At 40.0% G+C, this 17,418-nt stretch overlaps 2 protein-coding genes and 2 long non-coding RNA genes across 11 annotated transcripts in view; 2 read left to right on the top strand and 2 right to left on the bottom strand.

Annotated features, from left to right (window-relative positions):
* The window catches only part of LOC309701482 (uncharacterized protein), a 2,150,955-nt gene that overhangs the window by 1,578,450 nt on the left and 555,087 nt on the right, over window positions 1-17,418 (top strand). The gene's annotated exons all lie outside the window — the stretch shown is intronic.
* LOC309701549 lies at window positions 430-5,988 on the bottom strand. Of its 8 annotated transcripts, none has more exons than XR_014275073.1 (8): window positions 5,974-5,988; window positions 5,167-5,694; window positions 3,366-5,088; window positions 3,044-3,260; window positions 1,755-1,885; window positions 1,392-1,500; window positions 1,165-1,286; window positions 430-1,022 (listed from the first exon to the last, which is right to left on the bottom strand). It is a non-coding gene; the product is annotated as an uncharacterized lncRNA (long non-coding RNA). The 8 variants fall into 8 exon arrangements; XR_014275074.1 differs by having other exon boundaries at window positions 5,167-5,699; XR_014275075.1 differs by lacking the exon at window positions 5,974-5,988 and adding an exon at window positions 5,829-5,904.
* LOC309701587 lies at window positions 9,790-11,239 on the bottom strand. Its single transcript, XR_014275146.1, has 3 exons — window positions 10,942-11,239; window positions 10,654-10,741; window positions 9,790-9,955 (listed from the first exon to the last, which is right to left on the bottom strand). It is a non-coding gene; the product is annotated as an uncharacterized lncRNA (long non-coding RNA).
* LOC309701504 (E3 SUMO-protein ligase ZBED1-like) lies at window positions 12,665-14,351 on the top strand. The gene is made up of 2 exons (XM_082525748.1): window positions 12,665-13,242; window positions 13,404-14,351. Exons 1-2 carry the CDS (start codon window positions 12,692-12,694, stop codon window positions 14,074-14,076), a joined length of 1,224 nt encoding a protein of 407 aa, XP_082381874.1. The 5' UTR covers window positions 12,665-12,691; the 3' UTR covers window positions 14,077-14,351.

The raw sequence follows: 17,418 nt of genomic DNA on the forward strand, positions 1-17,418 counted from the left end.
CCAATGATGTCTGTTAGATTGTCAGTTGTTTAGTGCTTCTGTACAGTTAGGGTCACCGTCTCTATTTCAGAATAATTAATATGCGGAAAACACTAAAAGTTGATTGTCTTCCAATATTCTAGCATAATTAAAAAACTTTGACTTTGTAAGTACATATTATTAGTCCTAATGCCAGTATGAGTCTTCATAACTCCTGCTTTGAAATACTGAACTTTAAAATGTACCTGATGAAAGATCATTTACAGTGGCACTCTGTCAGGATCATTCTGACTGTAAGATCACTGTATTAATCTGAATCCTTCTGAAATGTGCTGTGAATGAATGCTGATGCAACTCACTGTGGGAAAGCTGTTAATAAAAGGAATCTGTGACACATGCAGCACATTCACAGAGGAAGAGGACACAAAGGGAGGACACGCAGAGGCTGTGTTGAAGTCAGAAATCCAAATCTTTATTAAAAAACAGGCGGCGGTAACAAACAGGAAGACAAGCAGTCCATCAAACAGTCTACAGGGTCAAACATACAGAGAATTCAAACAGCAGTAAAAAATAACTGGACACTGAAAAACTTAAAGCAATGTGTGACGCAATAGAAGGAAGCAGCGCAGTATATTCACTGAATTATCATCAATTACAAAAGAGAAAAACGACGATTTCTAAGGATTATTTTCTTAAATGCAGTTAGAGTGTGGCTGGTAAAGATGGAAACATACAGAATGTAAACTGTGTGAGTTTGTGAACTTTGTTAGTAACAAATGAGGTAAAAACCCAAAACAGACAAAACACAGAAAGAGGCTCTCACTATTCGTTCATAATTAGAAAGAAACATTCTGGTCGTGGATTTTTACAGTCTTAGTTCCGCTCGCTGTCATCATTATAATCATCATGATCAATGGCGAGGTCCTGAGGTGGGTGGGGCTGTCTCTGGTGATGTCACCATGAAGGAACAGCATCTGGCACGTGTTGGTGAAACATCCCAGTACACTGGTGTAGTTTCCTCTCCAGCTGTTTGACACGTGACACTTGAACATTAAGGGGAAGAAGAAGAAACAGTGTTAGGTCAGGTGACCACATGGTTTCTAAAGTAACTGACAGGAAGTAACCAGGCCGTCAGAAATGGATGGCATGTGTTTAGAGTTACTGGAGTTGGGTAACTCTACTTACCAAAAGCAGAAGCACACAGATGAAGGATCAGATGCTGAATGTTGCAGGAACATGCTCATGTGTGGTGGTCATTCAGTGCTGCTCCGGCAGGTTACACAGTCCAAGACTGATATGCTGCCCATCTGAGAGTTTGAAAACACACATGCAAAGATTTATTTTGTATTACAGTCAAAGTTGGATGTTCATTTTTGTCCTTTAAAAATGTTTGTGTATTTGAAAGCACTAACATTTAAGGATGACTTGGATCGTCTCCTTTAAAGGGGAGACAAGTGTATCCACTGATCCACGTCACTTTACCTGGATGATGACTCCTCTCTCCCTCACTCAGAAACACTCCTAATATAACCAAGCAAATAAATAATATTGAAGATTTACTTACATCATTACAAAAACAGCAAAAACATCTCCCTTTGATTCTATTTCTCCATTCCTGCTGAACATCAGGCAACAAATATCTCAATAAATCACAGTAAAATGTAAAGCACATGTTTTCTCTGCTTTGTCTAACCTCTGCAGAGCCTCTGTCAAGAAAATCATAACTGTAAGCATAAAACCAAAATATACATTTCATAACACGTCACTGGACAAACCTCGGTCAGTTGATTTCCTCTGTGCAGTGCAGACGAACATCAGTCAGCGAGTGACTCTGCTGGTTCTTCTGAGGAAACACCACCGTCTCTCCACACCGTCACCATCTGTGAGCACAAACTGCCGCTCTGCTCTGCCAGCATGTAGGAATCACATATCACACACACAAGGGTGAAGAAACATCAGAGCTCAACTTTGGATACTTTAGATCTTAACAGATCAAAGCAGCTCTTAGTTTCAACAATCAGACAAACAATGATACCAAACTGATTCTGTATGAATACAATATGGTATTTTCAATACAGGTGTCAAATTAATTTATTAAAACTAATACAGATATATGTATATTTTTTTTGATAAATTAGTTTGCTAAATTATAAGAATATATTTTTTATTTTTTTTTCATTTAACAATTGCAACTGAAAGAAATTAAATATTGAACAAAAATATATTGTCACATTCTGAGCATGCTCAGCACGCTGACAGACTTGAAGTTGCTACAGATTTTAAGAATGTCACAGGCTGGGTCTCTGACCCAGCGCTCTGAGTTCATTTTTGTATTTGTCTCATTTTGATATGTGATTAGTTTTGTGTCATTTCCTATCTAGCTTTAGTTTAAGCTGTTATTTATTATTGTTCCCTTGGTTTTCTATGTTTTGGGTTCTTGTATTATTCTTCACGTATTAGGTCTGTTAAGTTGTGTTGTCATGTCTAGTTTTAGTATTTCCCGTTTTATTCTGACAGTGTCATGTGTTCTTTGTTCATTGTATTTAGCTTTCCTCCTCCTGGTCCTGTCATTTAGGTTTATGTCAGTCAGCTGTTTCCCCCATGTGTCTCCACTTCCCCTGATCACCTCATGTATGTATTTAAGCCCTCTGTTTTCTGCATGTCATTGTCGGGTCGTCTGTTTACCTCACCTCAGTCATAGGTCTAGTTTTCGGCTGTTATTTCCACGTTAGTCATAGTCTTAGCCTGTTTATTTCCACCTCAGTCATAGTTATAGTTTTTGGTCTCAGTACCGTTTAGTATTTTGTTTCTTAGTGTCTTGTCAGTTTACTTTGGTTTCCTGGTTTACTTCTGCCGTCATCTAATAAAGGATCACTTTTTCTGTTCAACCTTCAACTCCTCGTCCTCATCTGCTTTTGGGTCCTGTTTCCATTACACACTGGCGCACCCCGCCGTGACAAAGAAGTGATAATTATGGGGAAGAAACTTCTCTTGTTCATCCGTTTAATCAAACATTTGATGCCTCAGCTGTCTCAGTCTATAGCGTTCTGCAACTACAACTAACCTGAAGCTTGGATTTGGCTGCAGGTGCCCCTGTACATCCTTCTCAGATGTGGGTACCAGTTAATCCCACTTCTTCCTGACCTTTGCTTCATCACAAGACCAAAGGTGGCATCCCGTGTCACAGTCTTATCATCATCCAGAAGAAACATTTGAAGAAACATCATGGAGAAGAAACATTTACGCGCCTCCTGGTTTTGTTTTCTGATCCTGCGAAAAGACTGAGGACAAAGCCCAGAGAACACGAGATACACAACATTCAGACTCAACAGCCTCCATAAATGAAGAGCACCAGGTTGGTTCAGTTATAGTAGATATGAGCATACTTCACATTACTGGGTATGAATAATAATGAGGAGGCAAACTTTGAAGATGCAGAGCATGATGTCCCATCATCAGACTGTAAACAAACATCCACCAGGCTTCTTTGTTGCCAAAATTGATGATTCTCCTATCAGGGATCAGTAGCGTGTATTAACGTGTGGTATAAGCAGCAGTCACTGAAATATTACTGTTTCAGATAAGAAATCTAGGACATAAAAGCCAGGGTGGGAGGGATCTCTGCAAACTGACTTACCTCTGCAAGTGTGAAGCTCAACAAAAATCTGACTCTCCAGTCACAGATAGGGGTGGGTATTGATAAGATTTTCACGATTTGATTCCATTTTCGATTCTGTTTAACGATTCGATTCTTTATCTATTCTTTTTTAAAAAGGAGAACACTAAGGTCGATTAGCTTAGAACTTTGTTTTATAGCTTCTCTTTGAACAAGATATAAATTTAGGAGTAACATGGCCTTACAAACACAGCAGTGAGATCTTAAGAGATCCAGCCTACGGCTCTTCAATGGGGTGTCACAGGGTCCCCAGGAAAAGAAATTGTAAATGTAAAATAATAAAATAAATATTCTTCTGTAGCAATAACAAAGTATAACATAAATTAATCTGTAGCAATTACACAAGAATATCCAGTAATGTCCCTGTGTACAAAAGGCCAGCCAGTTCGCAGAACTCATGAACGGAGCCACATCTGCGGAGTAAGATATCAGCATACTGCTGCCGTTTAGCCAATGAGCGGTGAGGCAACCCATTCTCTTCGCCAATCAGAAGACACAATTCTACCTCATCACTACGCACACGTCGACGCAGAGAGTTCGGTCGGAGCTGCAGGTGGGAAGAGTCAGCAGAGTTTACTCACCGTGTGGATTTTCGTTCCTTCTAATGCTGTTAGCGGTGTGCGTCCATGAGACTGTAAGTTTCTGTGTTTTATCGTGTTTGTTCTTTGCTGCGGCCATTATCCTCCCTTGTTTAATCCTTGGCGCATACTTTGTTTACCGATTGTTACTGCCGTTTACTGCGAAGCAGCCTCTGCCGTGCGGTCATTAAGGGACCGTCACTAATTTCTCATGTTAGCTCTGATGTAAAGTGCCTAGTTAGGATTTATGTAAATAGTAAAATTAGCATTTGTTGACACTCCCTTATTTTGGTTGAATGTTCCACTATCCAGTATTGTTTGTATTGTTGTATTACACATTTAATTCACTCTGTTCACATAATTATGGAAGACTTTTATGTTCTTTCCAACAGAAACCACACCATCACTCACCACACGGCATATAGCATTTTACAGCCTGTTAAATCCCCTCACTCACATTATGGATGTGTGCTTCGGATTCTTGTTAATAAATGAGTGAACGGCAGATACCTGAGTGGCAGTGGATTTTGTGGATACGCCATCTGTTCTTATCGGACAACCCTGTTGAGATTGTGGATTCATAGAGTCAGCACCTTATCATCTACATCATTCATAGTCAGGAGGTCAAGTCCATCCCTCTTAAAGTGACCTCCTCCATTACACCCTGCCTACAATTAAACACATTCACTTACCGAAAATCAGGGGCATCTGCTGTGGCAAATGGGTGCAAACCTTTTACCACAAACTTAGTCACTGCTTCGTCTATCCTGGCCTGAAAGGACACCGGTAGACTGCAGCAACAACTGCCAGCACCTGAGCCAGCCAGACTCTGTCTGTCTCTCTCATCATGGTCACCTAAATGCACAGTAATAGCAGGTTTTGTAATAAGGCAGATCGCGCTAACATAATATGCACTGTTAGTTGATTATTTACCTGCCGCATTAACGGGAGAGGACGTGCAAACGTTACTGCTGCTGCTGGGTTGAGATTCACGAGATTCATTTAAGGTCATCGCGTCTTTTGTGAGCAAATGCTTTTGCATATTCGTAGTGTTTCCTCCCTTAAATGAAATATCCACTTTGCAAGTATTGCAAGTTCCCCTGTTGTCATCCGTTCTCGTAAAGTATAATCAAACTTTTGAGCGTTTGAGCTGCTTAGGCGCCGTGTTTCCTGCCAGGTAAATGATGCTCCGCAATGTGGTGACGTCATTCGGGGCGACTGGAATTGATAAGGGAATCGTTTGCAAAAATGGCAAACAGTTCCAAGGAATTGAAACAGTGGGAACCGGTTCTCCACAAGAACCGGTTTTCGATACCCATCCCTAGTCACAGACAAACAAAAACTCCAGCTGGGAGATAGAAAACGCTGTCTGGGTCTTGCTGGATGTTGCTGGTCAGAGTCCACACATTAGCAGAGTGCTTCTTGGTCCCACTGACCCATGTGGACAGCGACTGTGGAGAACTGTTCTGGAAAACAGAAAAAGACAATTAAAATAACAAAAAGCCAAACAGGATTTCCACAAAGACTCTCTTGGAATCAGCAATCAAAAAAATCACTGGTTCATATTTCAATCAAATATGAACAGGTTCCTTAACTGTATGCAGTTCAGATCTGATTTAATTTAATTTCCTTCACACAGCACATTCGTCCAGGCTGACAGGTAAACATAGAATTAATCTCAGGTAACATGACTCATAGTAGAGATTCAGTAAGAAAGATTGCAGGCTCTAATATTATTACCACACAATCCAAGGACACACCAACAGCTCCGATTTGTAGAACTATTTAAACAAATGTCTTCTGAATATTCAATTCATGTTCACAGTGGGAGGGGGGGGGGTGTAGAATATTTCTAACATTTTGAGTTATTTTCCAGTGTTAGAAAATCAGCACTGCTCAGTGTTAGCCATTTCTCCAGGCTGGAGAAATTGATCAGGAGGGCTAGCTCTGTGGTCGGCATGAAGCTGGACACTCTGGTGACAGTGGCAGAGAAAAGGACATTAAAGAAACTGATGGACATTATGGACAATGCTGGGCATCCTCTGCACACGGCCATAAACAACCAGAAGAGTCTGTTCAGTGACAGGTTGCTTCTCCCCAAGACAAGAACTAACAGACTTAAAAACTCCTTTGTCCCACACGCCATCAGACTGTTTAACTCCTCTCTGGAGGGGAGAGGGAGGGGAAACAGGAGGACAAAGGAGGGGGGAACAACTAAGCTGTAGTGCCTCTGCACCTCACTGTACAATACCTTGTGCAATACTTTTTGTAAATAGTCAACAGTGCAATAGACTCAAGACTTGAAATGTGCAATTCACTTGTATTTTTATTTTTTATTCCTATTTATTCTATTTATCCCCTTTGTATATTTTATTTATATTTGTTTCTGTATTTATATATATGTGTGTGTGTGTGTGTGTGTGTGTGTGTGTGTGTGTGTGTGTGCGTGTATATATATATTTATATATATATAACAATTCTGTAACTGTAACTTCGGTCGTTGCTGTGCTTTTTTTGGAAATCGAATTTCCCAGAGGAACCCACCCGAGGGATTAATAAAGTTCTATCTTATCTTATCTTATCTCTTATCTTGTTAATCTTCAAAACTGACTAGGTTACTTTTAAACATATAACACTGTCAAAAGTGTTAATTTAACACTCAACAGTGTTGTATTTAATACTCAGAGGTGTGGACCCATATAGACACTCTCCAGTGTTAATTTAACACTGGAGATTTTGCTGTGCACACTCGAGAGTCAGGCAGCTTAAATGTGTTTGTCTTCATCTGTAGTTACGTTTCATTGGCTGGAAATGTGCTAACTGGAATCCTTCATGAGTCCAGATGAACAAAAACAAGTGTTTACTGCTCCACGCTGCACGAATCTGAATCAAAATCACTCAGACGCGCCCACGTAGGCATTCCACTAAAACCATGTGACCACCTTCACCTTTAAACCTGTCGTGAATATAATTTTAGACTTTTCACTTTATTTTGAAAGAACAGATTTGCAGGAAGTGCGGCTGCTGCAGAAACTCTTCACTTTTCACTGGCTTTAATCTTGAAGGTTTCTCCAGATGTGGAACTTTCATGCTAAACATTCAACATCTGACGACCGTCTCCGTGTAAAACACTGACAAACTCAAACTTTATACGGTAACTGACAGATTTATTCCTCCATTTTCAGGCATTTCACAATGAACTTGGATTAGTTTGATGATTTTATTCACGTTGGTGAATAAAACCAGCCAAGAGGCTGATTCCTGCAGAGGAGGAGGCAGAGTGGAGGAATCTGCAGGTTCTGTCTCTAACACACAACCAGAGCTTCAATCATAACGAGCACATAATAAAACCATGATCCCCCCTGATCGACTCTTTTAGCCTGTTTCCTCTGGATCGAACAGGATCTAACAAACCCCAGCTTCTGCTGGGACACTGGTCATGATGGGAGGAAAAAGATGGCTGCCGTGTTGCTGTTTCCTTTCTTACACCAGGGTTATACTTCCTGTATCTGTGGGTCTGAGTTTTTAATCAGAGGATGAACTTAAAGCTTTCAGTCTGCTCTACAACCCACCACCTATCCACACGTCTGCTAAGTGGACTGGAAATCAGTAAAACTTCTACCAGACTTTAGTAAATATTGCATTAAGATGAGCAGACAGATTTTAATCTCAGCATCGTGCACACAGATTTTTCAGGACACTGGAAGAGTTCCTGCCGTGGATTTAGATGTTAGTGTTGTGTGGATGATCCCATTCTGTGATCTTTGTGTTACTAACACTGATGCTTTTACACTTTAGGACCCTCGAGACCTCTGCTGCTCAGCCGTCCTGATCGCTGCCTCCACTTTAACCAGAGGCTGTAACCTCTGATCATTTCACCTGCACCGACAGTAAAACTCTTCTCCAGAACCAAACGTGCCATAAACCCATCACAGCTTCATCATCAGCTCAGTCTCAGCAACATGCAGACGACCGAGCAGCAGAAACTCTGCAGGGAACGTCTGAAGTCTGTTCTTCAGTTTTCCCAGCTCACTGTTTATTGAACATGAGACAGAAAAATAAATTCACCTTTAATGTGAAACTTTTATTGCCTGTGACATATTTGCAGGAAGTTTTCATGCTGTGATTTAGTGTCACAGCCATAAATATCACACAAGGTAAAAACTACAAGTCCCAGCATCCTCTGTGTTTAGGGAGGAGCAGTGAAACAATGTACATTTCAAATTCCTTTAATTTTAAATATGTTTATATTGTCTATCCTGTAAAATAGTCAGATGTCTATTCATATTAATGTACAGAATTCACCTGCTTGCTGCTACTACTGTACATTCACCCAATATATATATATATATAATGTTCTTCCTCTACCCCCCCAATTTTTGCACATGTCGAGGAGCGTGTCAGGCTACATTTCACTGTGTGTTATACTTATATAACTATGCATGTGGCAAATAAAGAACCTTGAACCTTGAACCTTGAAAGTGAAAGTGTTGATCCTCCGTTCAGAGCAGCAGGAGGAGGAAGGTGGAGCTGAGGCAGGTGAGTGTTAACATGAATATGTTTCTTCTTATGACATAAAATAATTCCACGCTGTTCGTGTCTGTGGGTGAAACGTGAGGCCGGTCGGCTCCTCTGAGCGCTGGTTTCCTGTAAGTAGAGAGGAAGTGAGTTTAGCTGAGAGAGCAGGAGGAGAGTGAGAGCTGTGCTGAGGCAGGTGAGTGTTAACACCGCTCTGACATTACTGTGTCTCTGTGGCGGGAACAACAGGCTCCGTCAGTGGAGGCAAAAATAATCAGACTTTGGTTTTTCAAAGGAAACTACTTTATGTTGGGAGAAGCCGCGCGCTCATTGGATAACGACTTGTCAATCTCAAGTTATTAGCCAATGAGCGCGCAGGTTCACAGTAAGACCCGCCCTTATCACGACGTCTTTTAAAAACTAAAATGGCGACAGAAACTTTTTTTTTTTTTTTTTAATTAAACTTTATTTACAAACAACAGTATAACATACAAGGCACCATAATTAATCCGATTATGTTACATCCTTGGTTGAGCATCAGAGGCGGAGCCAGATATTTGAAACACCCGGGGCTTAGCCCAAAGAGTAGTATGCATGTGGGATTTTTTTTTTTTTTTTTTTGGGGGGGGGGGGGGGTAGAAATGACTGAAAGATTAATAGGCTCTGTTCAAAAAAGAATGACTTCATATAGGGAAAAATCTATATCACATGTGCAGGACACCTTAAACGAGTTTTTTAATTAAGCAGCAAGGCAGAACAAGGTCAGGGCTGTATCAAGACACGAGGACTAAACCCCAATTCAACCAGACCCAGAACTGATCCAGAATTAAAACAGGACTACAACAGTTCAAAATCAGGACTACTTGGGACTTAACCAAGACAGAACCACAATCAGAACTAGATGATAGCACTAAAAATCATCATAGACCTGCACTACACTTGTTTTTTAATTCTACCAAAGTCCACTATTTAGATTGAGAAAAGTTTATATAATTATTTAGCCTTGTTGTGCGAACAAGCTGCATAACTTAATAAATACAGAATTTGAAAAATAACAAACCTAAAAAGAAACACTAGGTACGAGATACATGAGGACCTATGATACGCTGATACTTTTGGTAAACAACCATTTGACTAACATGTGTGTCTCACCTGCTCTTGTTCATCTGTTCTGTCCTCGTTCTCCTCTCTCTCCCTCTTTGTGCTGACAATCATCAAATATACAGTTGAAACCAGATATTTACTCTTCAGATAAAAACACTTTTTAAATTGTAACATCAAATCAGCCTAAATGTTTATTTTTTTAGATTGATAAATATAAAAACATATTTGTTAACTTTAAGAGTAAAGAGAGAAACTATCTGTATTTCTTAATAGCAAATGGCACCAAATTGTATTCAAACTGAGCCACACTTATGGAGCTCCACAGTTCTTTTTCTGGTGTTTTGGTTGATATCTCTTGATGTTCCCATGTCACAGAAACAGACTCTGTGTTTTGCCTTATATGCATCCACAGCTGTGCCACCAGTTTACTCACATGGACTCTACTAACCTATCAGAAGCTTCTTCAGCTCAGAATGGAATCGTCTGGAGTTTTCTTATTAATTAACAATAAACTTAGTGTATATGTACTCCTTAATATGATGAAAGTGATAATAAATAGACAGCTCTGTCTCTCTTTATTCTGACATTTAACTAATTCAAAAGATATTTCAATATTTATCTAAAACAAAAGTTTACTCTAAATTGATGTTGTACAGTAAAAATGTTTTATGTTTTCTCCCTAAAGTGTAAATATCTGGTTACAAATGTGAATATCCTGCTGTGTACTGAAATCCCTCTTGTTTTGCATAGAAATATACTGAACAACATACAAAGCATAATATATAAAATAACATCTACCTGAGTTTTTTCTTTGAAAGAAGCCTCTAATGTCCATTCTTATATTTCAGTACATAACTGAAACCGATTTAGTCGGGGAGGGTAAGAACTGAAAATATGAAATAAACACACGTAAGCTAAGACTCTCTAAAAAAATAGCATTTGTTCAGCTTTTCATTTCGCCATTTGTTGATTCACTCGAAGAGCAAGTAACGTAATATTGGTCAAGTGATCAGTTTGATATCAATCTTTCGTGATGCACTGTCATATTTACATTATTTGTACAGTACGAATGATTTTCTTTGGTACCTGGTCAAACTTCAGCTCTCCTTAGTATGGCTGGCTGCGTTTCTCCAACAGCGCACTCACTGCTGGCAGCAGCTGCCCCGCCCCCTCGCTCAGTCGCTTAGTGCCTGAGCTTGGATCATACCAATATCAGGGGGGATTCACGCACAGTCGTAAATTCCCACAGTGTGCACTATGTGCTTCGAATATTGTGTGTACTTTTTGTTTTATACAGTTGTCAGCCAGGCATCTAACTATGAAAAAATTACACTCCAAAAGACCCCGGGCTTCTGACAAAACAACCCGGGCTTAAGCCCAGTAAGCCACCCCCACGCTCCGCCCCTGTTGAGCATTATAGCAAAACAAACAAACAAACAAAACGACCAAAAAAAACCCAACAACAACAACAACAATAAGCACAAAGCAGTCATTGAAGGACTTGAACCAAAGGCAAAAAATAACGTGCAAAAAAAGGGCAGTCGTGATTATAAAATAGGGAGGTTTTTTTTTAACATAGATTAAACTCTTTAAATAAAACAACAAGTTTATGGGCTTTCTTGTTATTCACAAGTTTCAGCGATTTAGCCCAGAGTCTAAAGTCATTCAGCCATCTGTTTATACATGGTTTAGCTTTAAAGTATCTGCATTTGTGAAGAAAAAATTTTCCCATTAACAAAATCGTCCTAATCAACAGGTCAAAATCTGCATTCTCAGCAAGTATTCCAAATTTTATTACTGTCACCGTCAAATGTGGTAACTGAATTCTCCTGTTCAAAAATTAGTAGTAAGTCCATCTGTCCCTGGGGACTTGTTTAATGCCATTTTCATGACCACCAAATCCAGTTCCTCAATTTTAAACTCTGAATCCCACAGATCTTTGAAAGGCTTGTCAATACATGGGATGAGATTATGAATCTTATCAAAGAAACTATCAGAATCAGCTGCTGAATATTCTGAGGAGTACAATTTGGAATAAAAAGTGAAGACTTCCTTTTCAATCTTTCTGAAATCTTTACATTCAGTCCCATTTATCAACAAGCTTGAGATTAGATTTCTCTGCTGTCTACACTTTTCCAGCTTACTAAAATATGATGAGTTCTTTTCTAGTGATGGGTCGTTCGCGAACGAAATGGCTCTTAGAGCCGGCTCTTTGAAGTGAACGACGGGAGCCGGCTCCTTATTGGGAGCCGTGGGGTTTTTTTTTTTCTTTCTCTTGCCCTCTCACTAACCTTTTTCGCTTAATGCCACACCTGAGCCTTGTGTTTGCGCTGAGCAGAGGGGGGAGGGAAGCAAACACAGCTGTGCGTTTGTGCCCCTCCCGCCTCTGCTCAGCGCTGGGCAGAGGGGGGAGGGGCGGTAGTTACACTCACAGCAGCAGTAGAACACGAACAGAGCAGGAGGGAGAGAGAGAAAGAGAGCAACAACAAGAGACAACGTCGTCAATTTAGAAAGGTACAGTAAAGAAAATGAGTGAAGCAACCAAGAAAACAAGCAAAATCTGGAACCACTTCAATTTTATTGACAGTACAAAGGCAGAGTGTAGAGTCTGCAAGAAAAGAATTTCATATAGAGCTGGCTCCACAAACAATATGAATAGGCAAGCAGGAAGGCTCTCTCCCAAAAAATCATCCCAGGCATATATGAAAGAGAACGTGCATCACTGCAAGAGAGGGTTAAAAAAGCCACAGCAGTGTGTCTAACAACTGACAGCTGGACATCCCAAATCACCACATCCTTCTTGTCAGTTACGTGTCACTTTATTGAAAATTATAAAATGGTATCCTGTCTTCTGGATTGTTTTGAGTTCAGTGACAGACACACTTCTGAGAACTTAGCAGAAGAGCTGCTCAAAGTGGCAAAAGAGTGGGATGTGGAAAAGAAAGTGGTTTGCTGTGTTACTGACAATGCAGCTAACATAACAAAAGCAATTAAAATCCTGAAATGGACCCACCACCCATGTCTTGCGCACACAATTAACCTTGTTGTGAGAGATGCTTTGAAGGTGATGAAGCCAGCTGTGGACAAAGTGAAGGCAATAGTGGAATTTTTCCACAGGAGCACAACAGCCACACACAAGCTCAAATCTACCCAACAACAGATGGGCATGCCTGAGCTAAAGCTCAAACAAGAATGTATCACAAGGTGGAACTCAACCTTTCATATGCTAAAACGGATTCTGGAGTCCAAGGATGCTGTCATCTCTACCCTGGCAGTTATCAATGCACCGGTTGACCCTCTGAGCCATGAGGAATGGGAGGTACTACAGCAGGCATGCACTGTTTTGGAGCCATTTGAGCAGGTCACCGTGGAGATCAGTGCAGACAGGTGAGTGTGCAAATGTTATTGCATTATTATTATTATTAGTAGTAGTCGTAGTTAGTTGCATTGCTGGTATGAAAAGTAGATTAGACATGATCATAAATAATAATATACTGCTGAATTTTAAAAAAGCATAATTTTGAAACTTGTTATGTACTCTTTTTCAGCCATGTCACAGCCTCCAAAATGTTAATCCTGTGCAAGGGTCTGCAGAGAGTGACAGCTGAACACCAAACCAGAGTAACTACTGGAAAAGTGAAAGAGTTGGTGGATGCTCTCTGTGCATCCATGGACAGAAAATTCCACAGAATGGAATATAATGCTGTTCTCTCTGAAACCACCATTCTTGATCCAAGATTCAAGAAGCTGGTCTTTAATGACAACAGAGCGGTGGATGAAGCTCTTCAGAGAATAACTGCAGCAGCAAGATCCAGCCAACCAACTCCACTGCCAGGGAACCAAGAGGGAGAAGAGGCAGAAGAGGATGAACAAAAGGAGCAACAAGCATCTGCTGTTTGGAGGTTCTTTGAAGAACGAGCAAATAGAGACACTACCAGAAGGAATCCCTCAGCAGATGTAATACTGGAAGTGAGATCCTACATTGATGAGCCCCTTTGCCAGAGAAGTGCAGATCCACTGAGCTGGTGGGAGACAAAGGCTTATACTTATCCACGTCTTACCCAGGTGATGACACGGAGACTTTGCATTGTAGCAACATCAGTCCCCTCAGAGAGAATCTTCTCCAAAACAGGACAGATAATGAATGACAGAAGAAACCGGATCAGCTCCTCAAAGCTAAGGCACTTGATATTCCTGAATGCCAACCTTTCCGTCAATTAAAGATCTGGTTGTTCATGTTTTCTTTTTGTTTTGCATATTTTAATTGATATTTTATTGTGTTGTGGTTTGTAGTGTTTTGTGTTCTTTCGTTTTGAATTGGTTTAAAAGGAAAAAAGCTGAAAATTTAAAAGGAAAAAAGTTGAATTGTAAATAGTTGGTTTTTGTACTTATAATTTATTTTTTTTTTACATTTTGTGTGCTGTGAATAAATACAAGAATATTTATATGATAAACATTTATAAATAAAAAAGACATTTTTTACATTAGTAGTTCATTGTGTGCATGATTTTATATTGTTGTTAATAATAAATTACTTAAAGCAATAAAACAACCTGAAGAGCCGGTTCGGAGCCGAAAGAGCCGGCTCTTTTTAGTGATCTGAGCCGAAAGAGCCGGTTCTCTAAAAAGAGCCGGAAATCCAATCACTATTCTTTTCACCTGCCTCAATCCACTTGGCTCTCGATCTTATAAAGGCACCCTGGGCTTTCTCTAGGTAAAGATCGTCCAATTTAGTTTGTAACTCCATCAATTTATTCTTCTCTTGCACGTTTAGTTTTTCTTTACTACAGCACTGAGTTATTTCACGGAGTAAATTACTTTCATATTCCCGTTTTTCCCTGTTCAGTTCTTTGCAGAATTTTATAGTGAATTCTCTGATTTTGAATTTAACAAATTCCCATTTCTGTATATTACCCACTACTGAGTCATCATTTTTTATATCTGTAATTATATGTCTAATTTTATCACAATACTTGTCCTTATTTAAAAGGCTGGCATTAAATTTCCAATATCCTCTGCTACTACGTCTCATCCTTGTTGGTTCTAAGACAAGATCAATGAAACAGTGATCAGAAAGGGGTGCATTGGAGATTTTAGATTGTGAAGTACACCTCAAAATGTCGCTCCTTTCTGATTAAGCATTCTGCTGCTTCTTGCCCTATGATTGCTGTATCTTCTCTTATTTAGTGAATTGTTAGTGTTAGCAGCATAAAGTTGAGGTTTTACCGTTGTTCACGAACTTTCTGTGCAGAACTCGGTAGAGAGCGTCTACTCACTCCGCCATTTGGCACACCCCCGATCGGGTTGTGACAGTGTCCAAATTCATCGGCTGCATCCTCCCGAGGACCCGGCCTTCGCGGCGTACGTGGGCTGGGTCCTCAGAAGGTTGGATATGCTGGAAGTAAACAGCTGGGGAAATTGGACGGTCTAGCCTTCTGATTAGCGTCACCGCTGTCTCGGTGGAGTTTAATAAACTCGGCTGTCTGCTCCTTGCTATCTGCAATATAACAGGACACTGGAGTAAATTCTCGACCGTCTCATACTTCTGTTTAATCAGTTTTCTGTTTGATGTTTATTCAGCTGTGTAAAAACCAAGGAGGAACCCACCCGGGGGATTAATAAAGTTTTATTTTATCTAATCTAATCTAATAACTTTAATCTCAGCCAAACCGATTTACTCACGAACAAACAAAACACTGAAAAAAGCCAAACAATAACATTTTTAGGTTGTCTAAGTGACTTATGCAGGCACGTGCAGAGGGGGGGGGGGCTGGAGGGGCTTGAGCACCCGCCCCTTTCCTGATTGGTGCCCAAAGTGCCCTTTTGTTGAGGCAACTTTTAAAAAACTTTTTATTTTATTTTATTTTTTTAATGTGTGCGTGCGTGCGGAGTCCTGTCTGTGCCCCTCAACAATAATATTTAACTATTAATCACAGTTTTGCTAAATAAAAGGATCTGGCTTGCATCAGTCACATGATCACATTTAACCAATGATCGCCCTTGATGGCAGAACGCGCTGGTTACGAGCCGGGAACGAGCTCACAAAGAGCACGCGCATTTTTAGCGGTCCGGAGCTGTAAGAGAAACACAAGTTAACTCAGAGACACAGACTGATGCGACAAACCCAGTAAGTAGCTGTACAGCGTACACTGTAGTGTATAGCACACAGGAGTATTGGCTTATTACGTACACGTTGGTAAGTTGTCTTGTGGCAATTTGACGAACTGAAACAAACGAGCGTGCTGTGTGTGCAACAGCGTGACAAACATTACCTGTCCTTGTATTAACTGCACAAGTAGTGCTGGTCATAGCTGCTGGCTACCTGTGTAAGGCTGTCATGGGTCTGTAGCTCTGTCACCGTTTTAGTGAACATATTTAGTTTTAAAGTAAGTTACAGAGCATTTCCTGCCTTTCTGGGGGGATTATATTTCACTAAAAACGATCTAATATACATGTCCACATAATTATGCATTATTATAATATTTTAAAAAACACACGCTGTATTTTAAAGAACATACTTTAAGAAGCAGATTATATTAGATTTATATTTTAAATAAGACAAAATTTGGATTTTACAGCAGTAAAATGATTGTATCTCTACAGTTTAAAAATGTAATAAGCTTTGTCCTGCACAGAGTGGATAGTGAAACAAATGGAATCATCATAAATACATTATTTCATATTTATTACTTCCCCCTCCTCATTGCTTTATTATTGTAGCTCTAGTAATAAATAATAATGTAAGGATTCTGAATCAGCACCGTGATGCCCATAGTATATACAGTATTCTGAAGAAGGTCTAAAATGCATGAAATGTGCATGAAGTGTGATTTTTATCCTGGTGGAAGCAAAACAGCAAAAGTCAGAGTGAGTTCATGACGATGTTTATGTGAAGCGTAGTTTGGATCTTCTTTTGCTGCTGGTTCAGTCAATATTGTTTGGAGAGAGATAAAACTAACAGCTTTAGAATCAGCGTAAAAAGGACGTAAACACAAAGCTCGGAGCCGCCGAAACATCAGAATCAGCGAGCTGTCGGCTTTCAGCCCCGACCGTGTCCGTGCCATCGGGTGAGAAAGGCGACATCTCACTGATTCTGATGCGTCGGCGGCTCCGCGCTTTGTGTTTACGTCTTTGTGCAGAATCCGTGTTCCTGCTCTCATTTACTGTTTCAGCTGTTTGGTGGATGTTAAAGTTTTGTGAGGTTTAACCTGAGATTCTGGCGTTTCGGGCAAAATAAAATTATATTAAAAAATCGATTCAGGATTTTAATGCATCGATATCACGTTATCCAAGCCAGAATCGATTTTAATTGATAAATCGATTATCAAAACCCACCACTAGTCGCAAATTATAGACCCATCTCACATCTGTCTTTTTTATCTAAAATCTTTGAAAAAGTGTTTTTTAAGCAGCTCACTGAGCATCTGTCAACTAACAATCTGTTTGAACCATTTCAGTCTGCTTTTAGACCAAATCACTCCACAGAAACAGCTTTAGTCAAAGTGGTAAATGATCTGCTGGTAAATGCAGACAACAATCGCTCTTCAGTTTTATTACTGCTGG

This window comes from Aulonocara stuartgranti, assembly GCF_965226115.1.
Source record: "Aulonocara stuartgranti genome assembly, chromosome: 23".
In the NCBI taxonomy this organism is placed as follows: Eukaryota; Metazoa; Chordata; class Actinopteri; order Cichliformes; family Cichlidae; genus Aulonocara; species Aulonocara stuartgranti.

Coding starts and splice junctions, on each gene's coding strand:
- LOC309701504 (XM_082525748.1), top strand. CDS start 12,692: ATGGTATCCTGTCTTCTGGATTGTTTTGAGTTCAGTGACAGACACACT. Junction 13,243..13,403: donor GTGGAGATCAGTGCAGACAG/GTGAGTGTGCAA, acceptor ACTCTTTTTCAG/CCATGTCACAGCCTCCAAAA.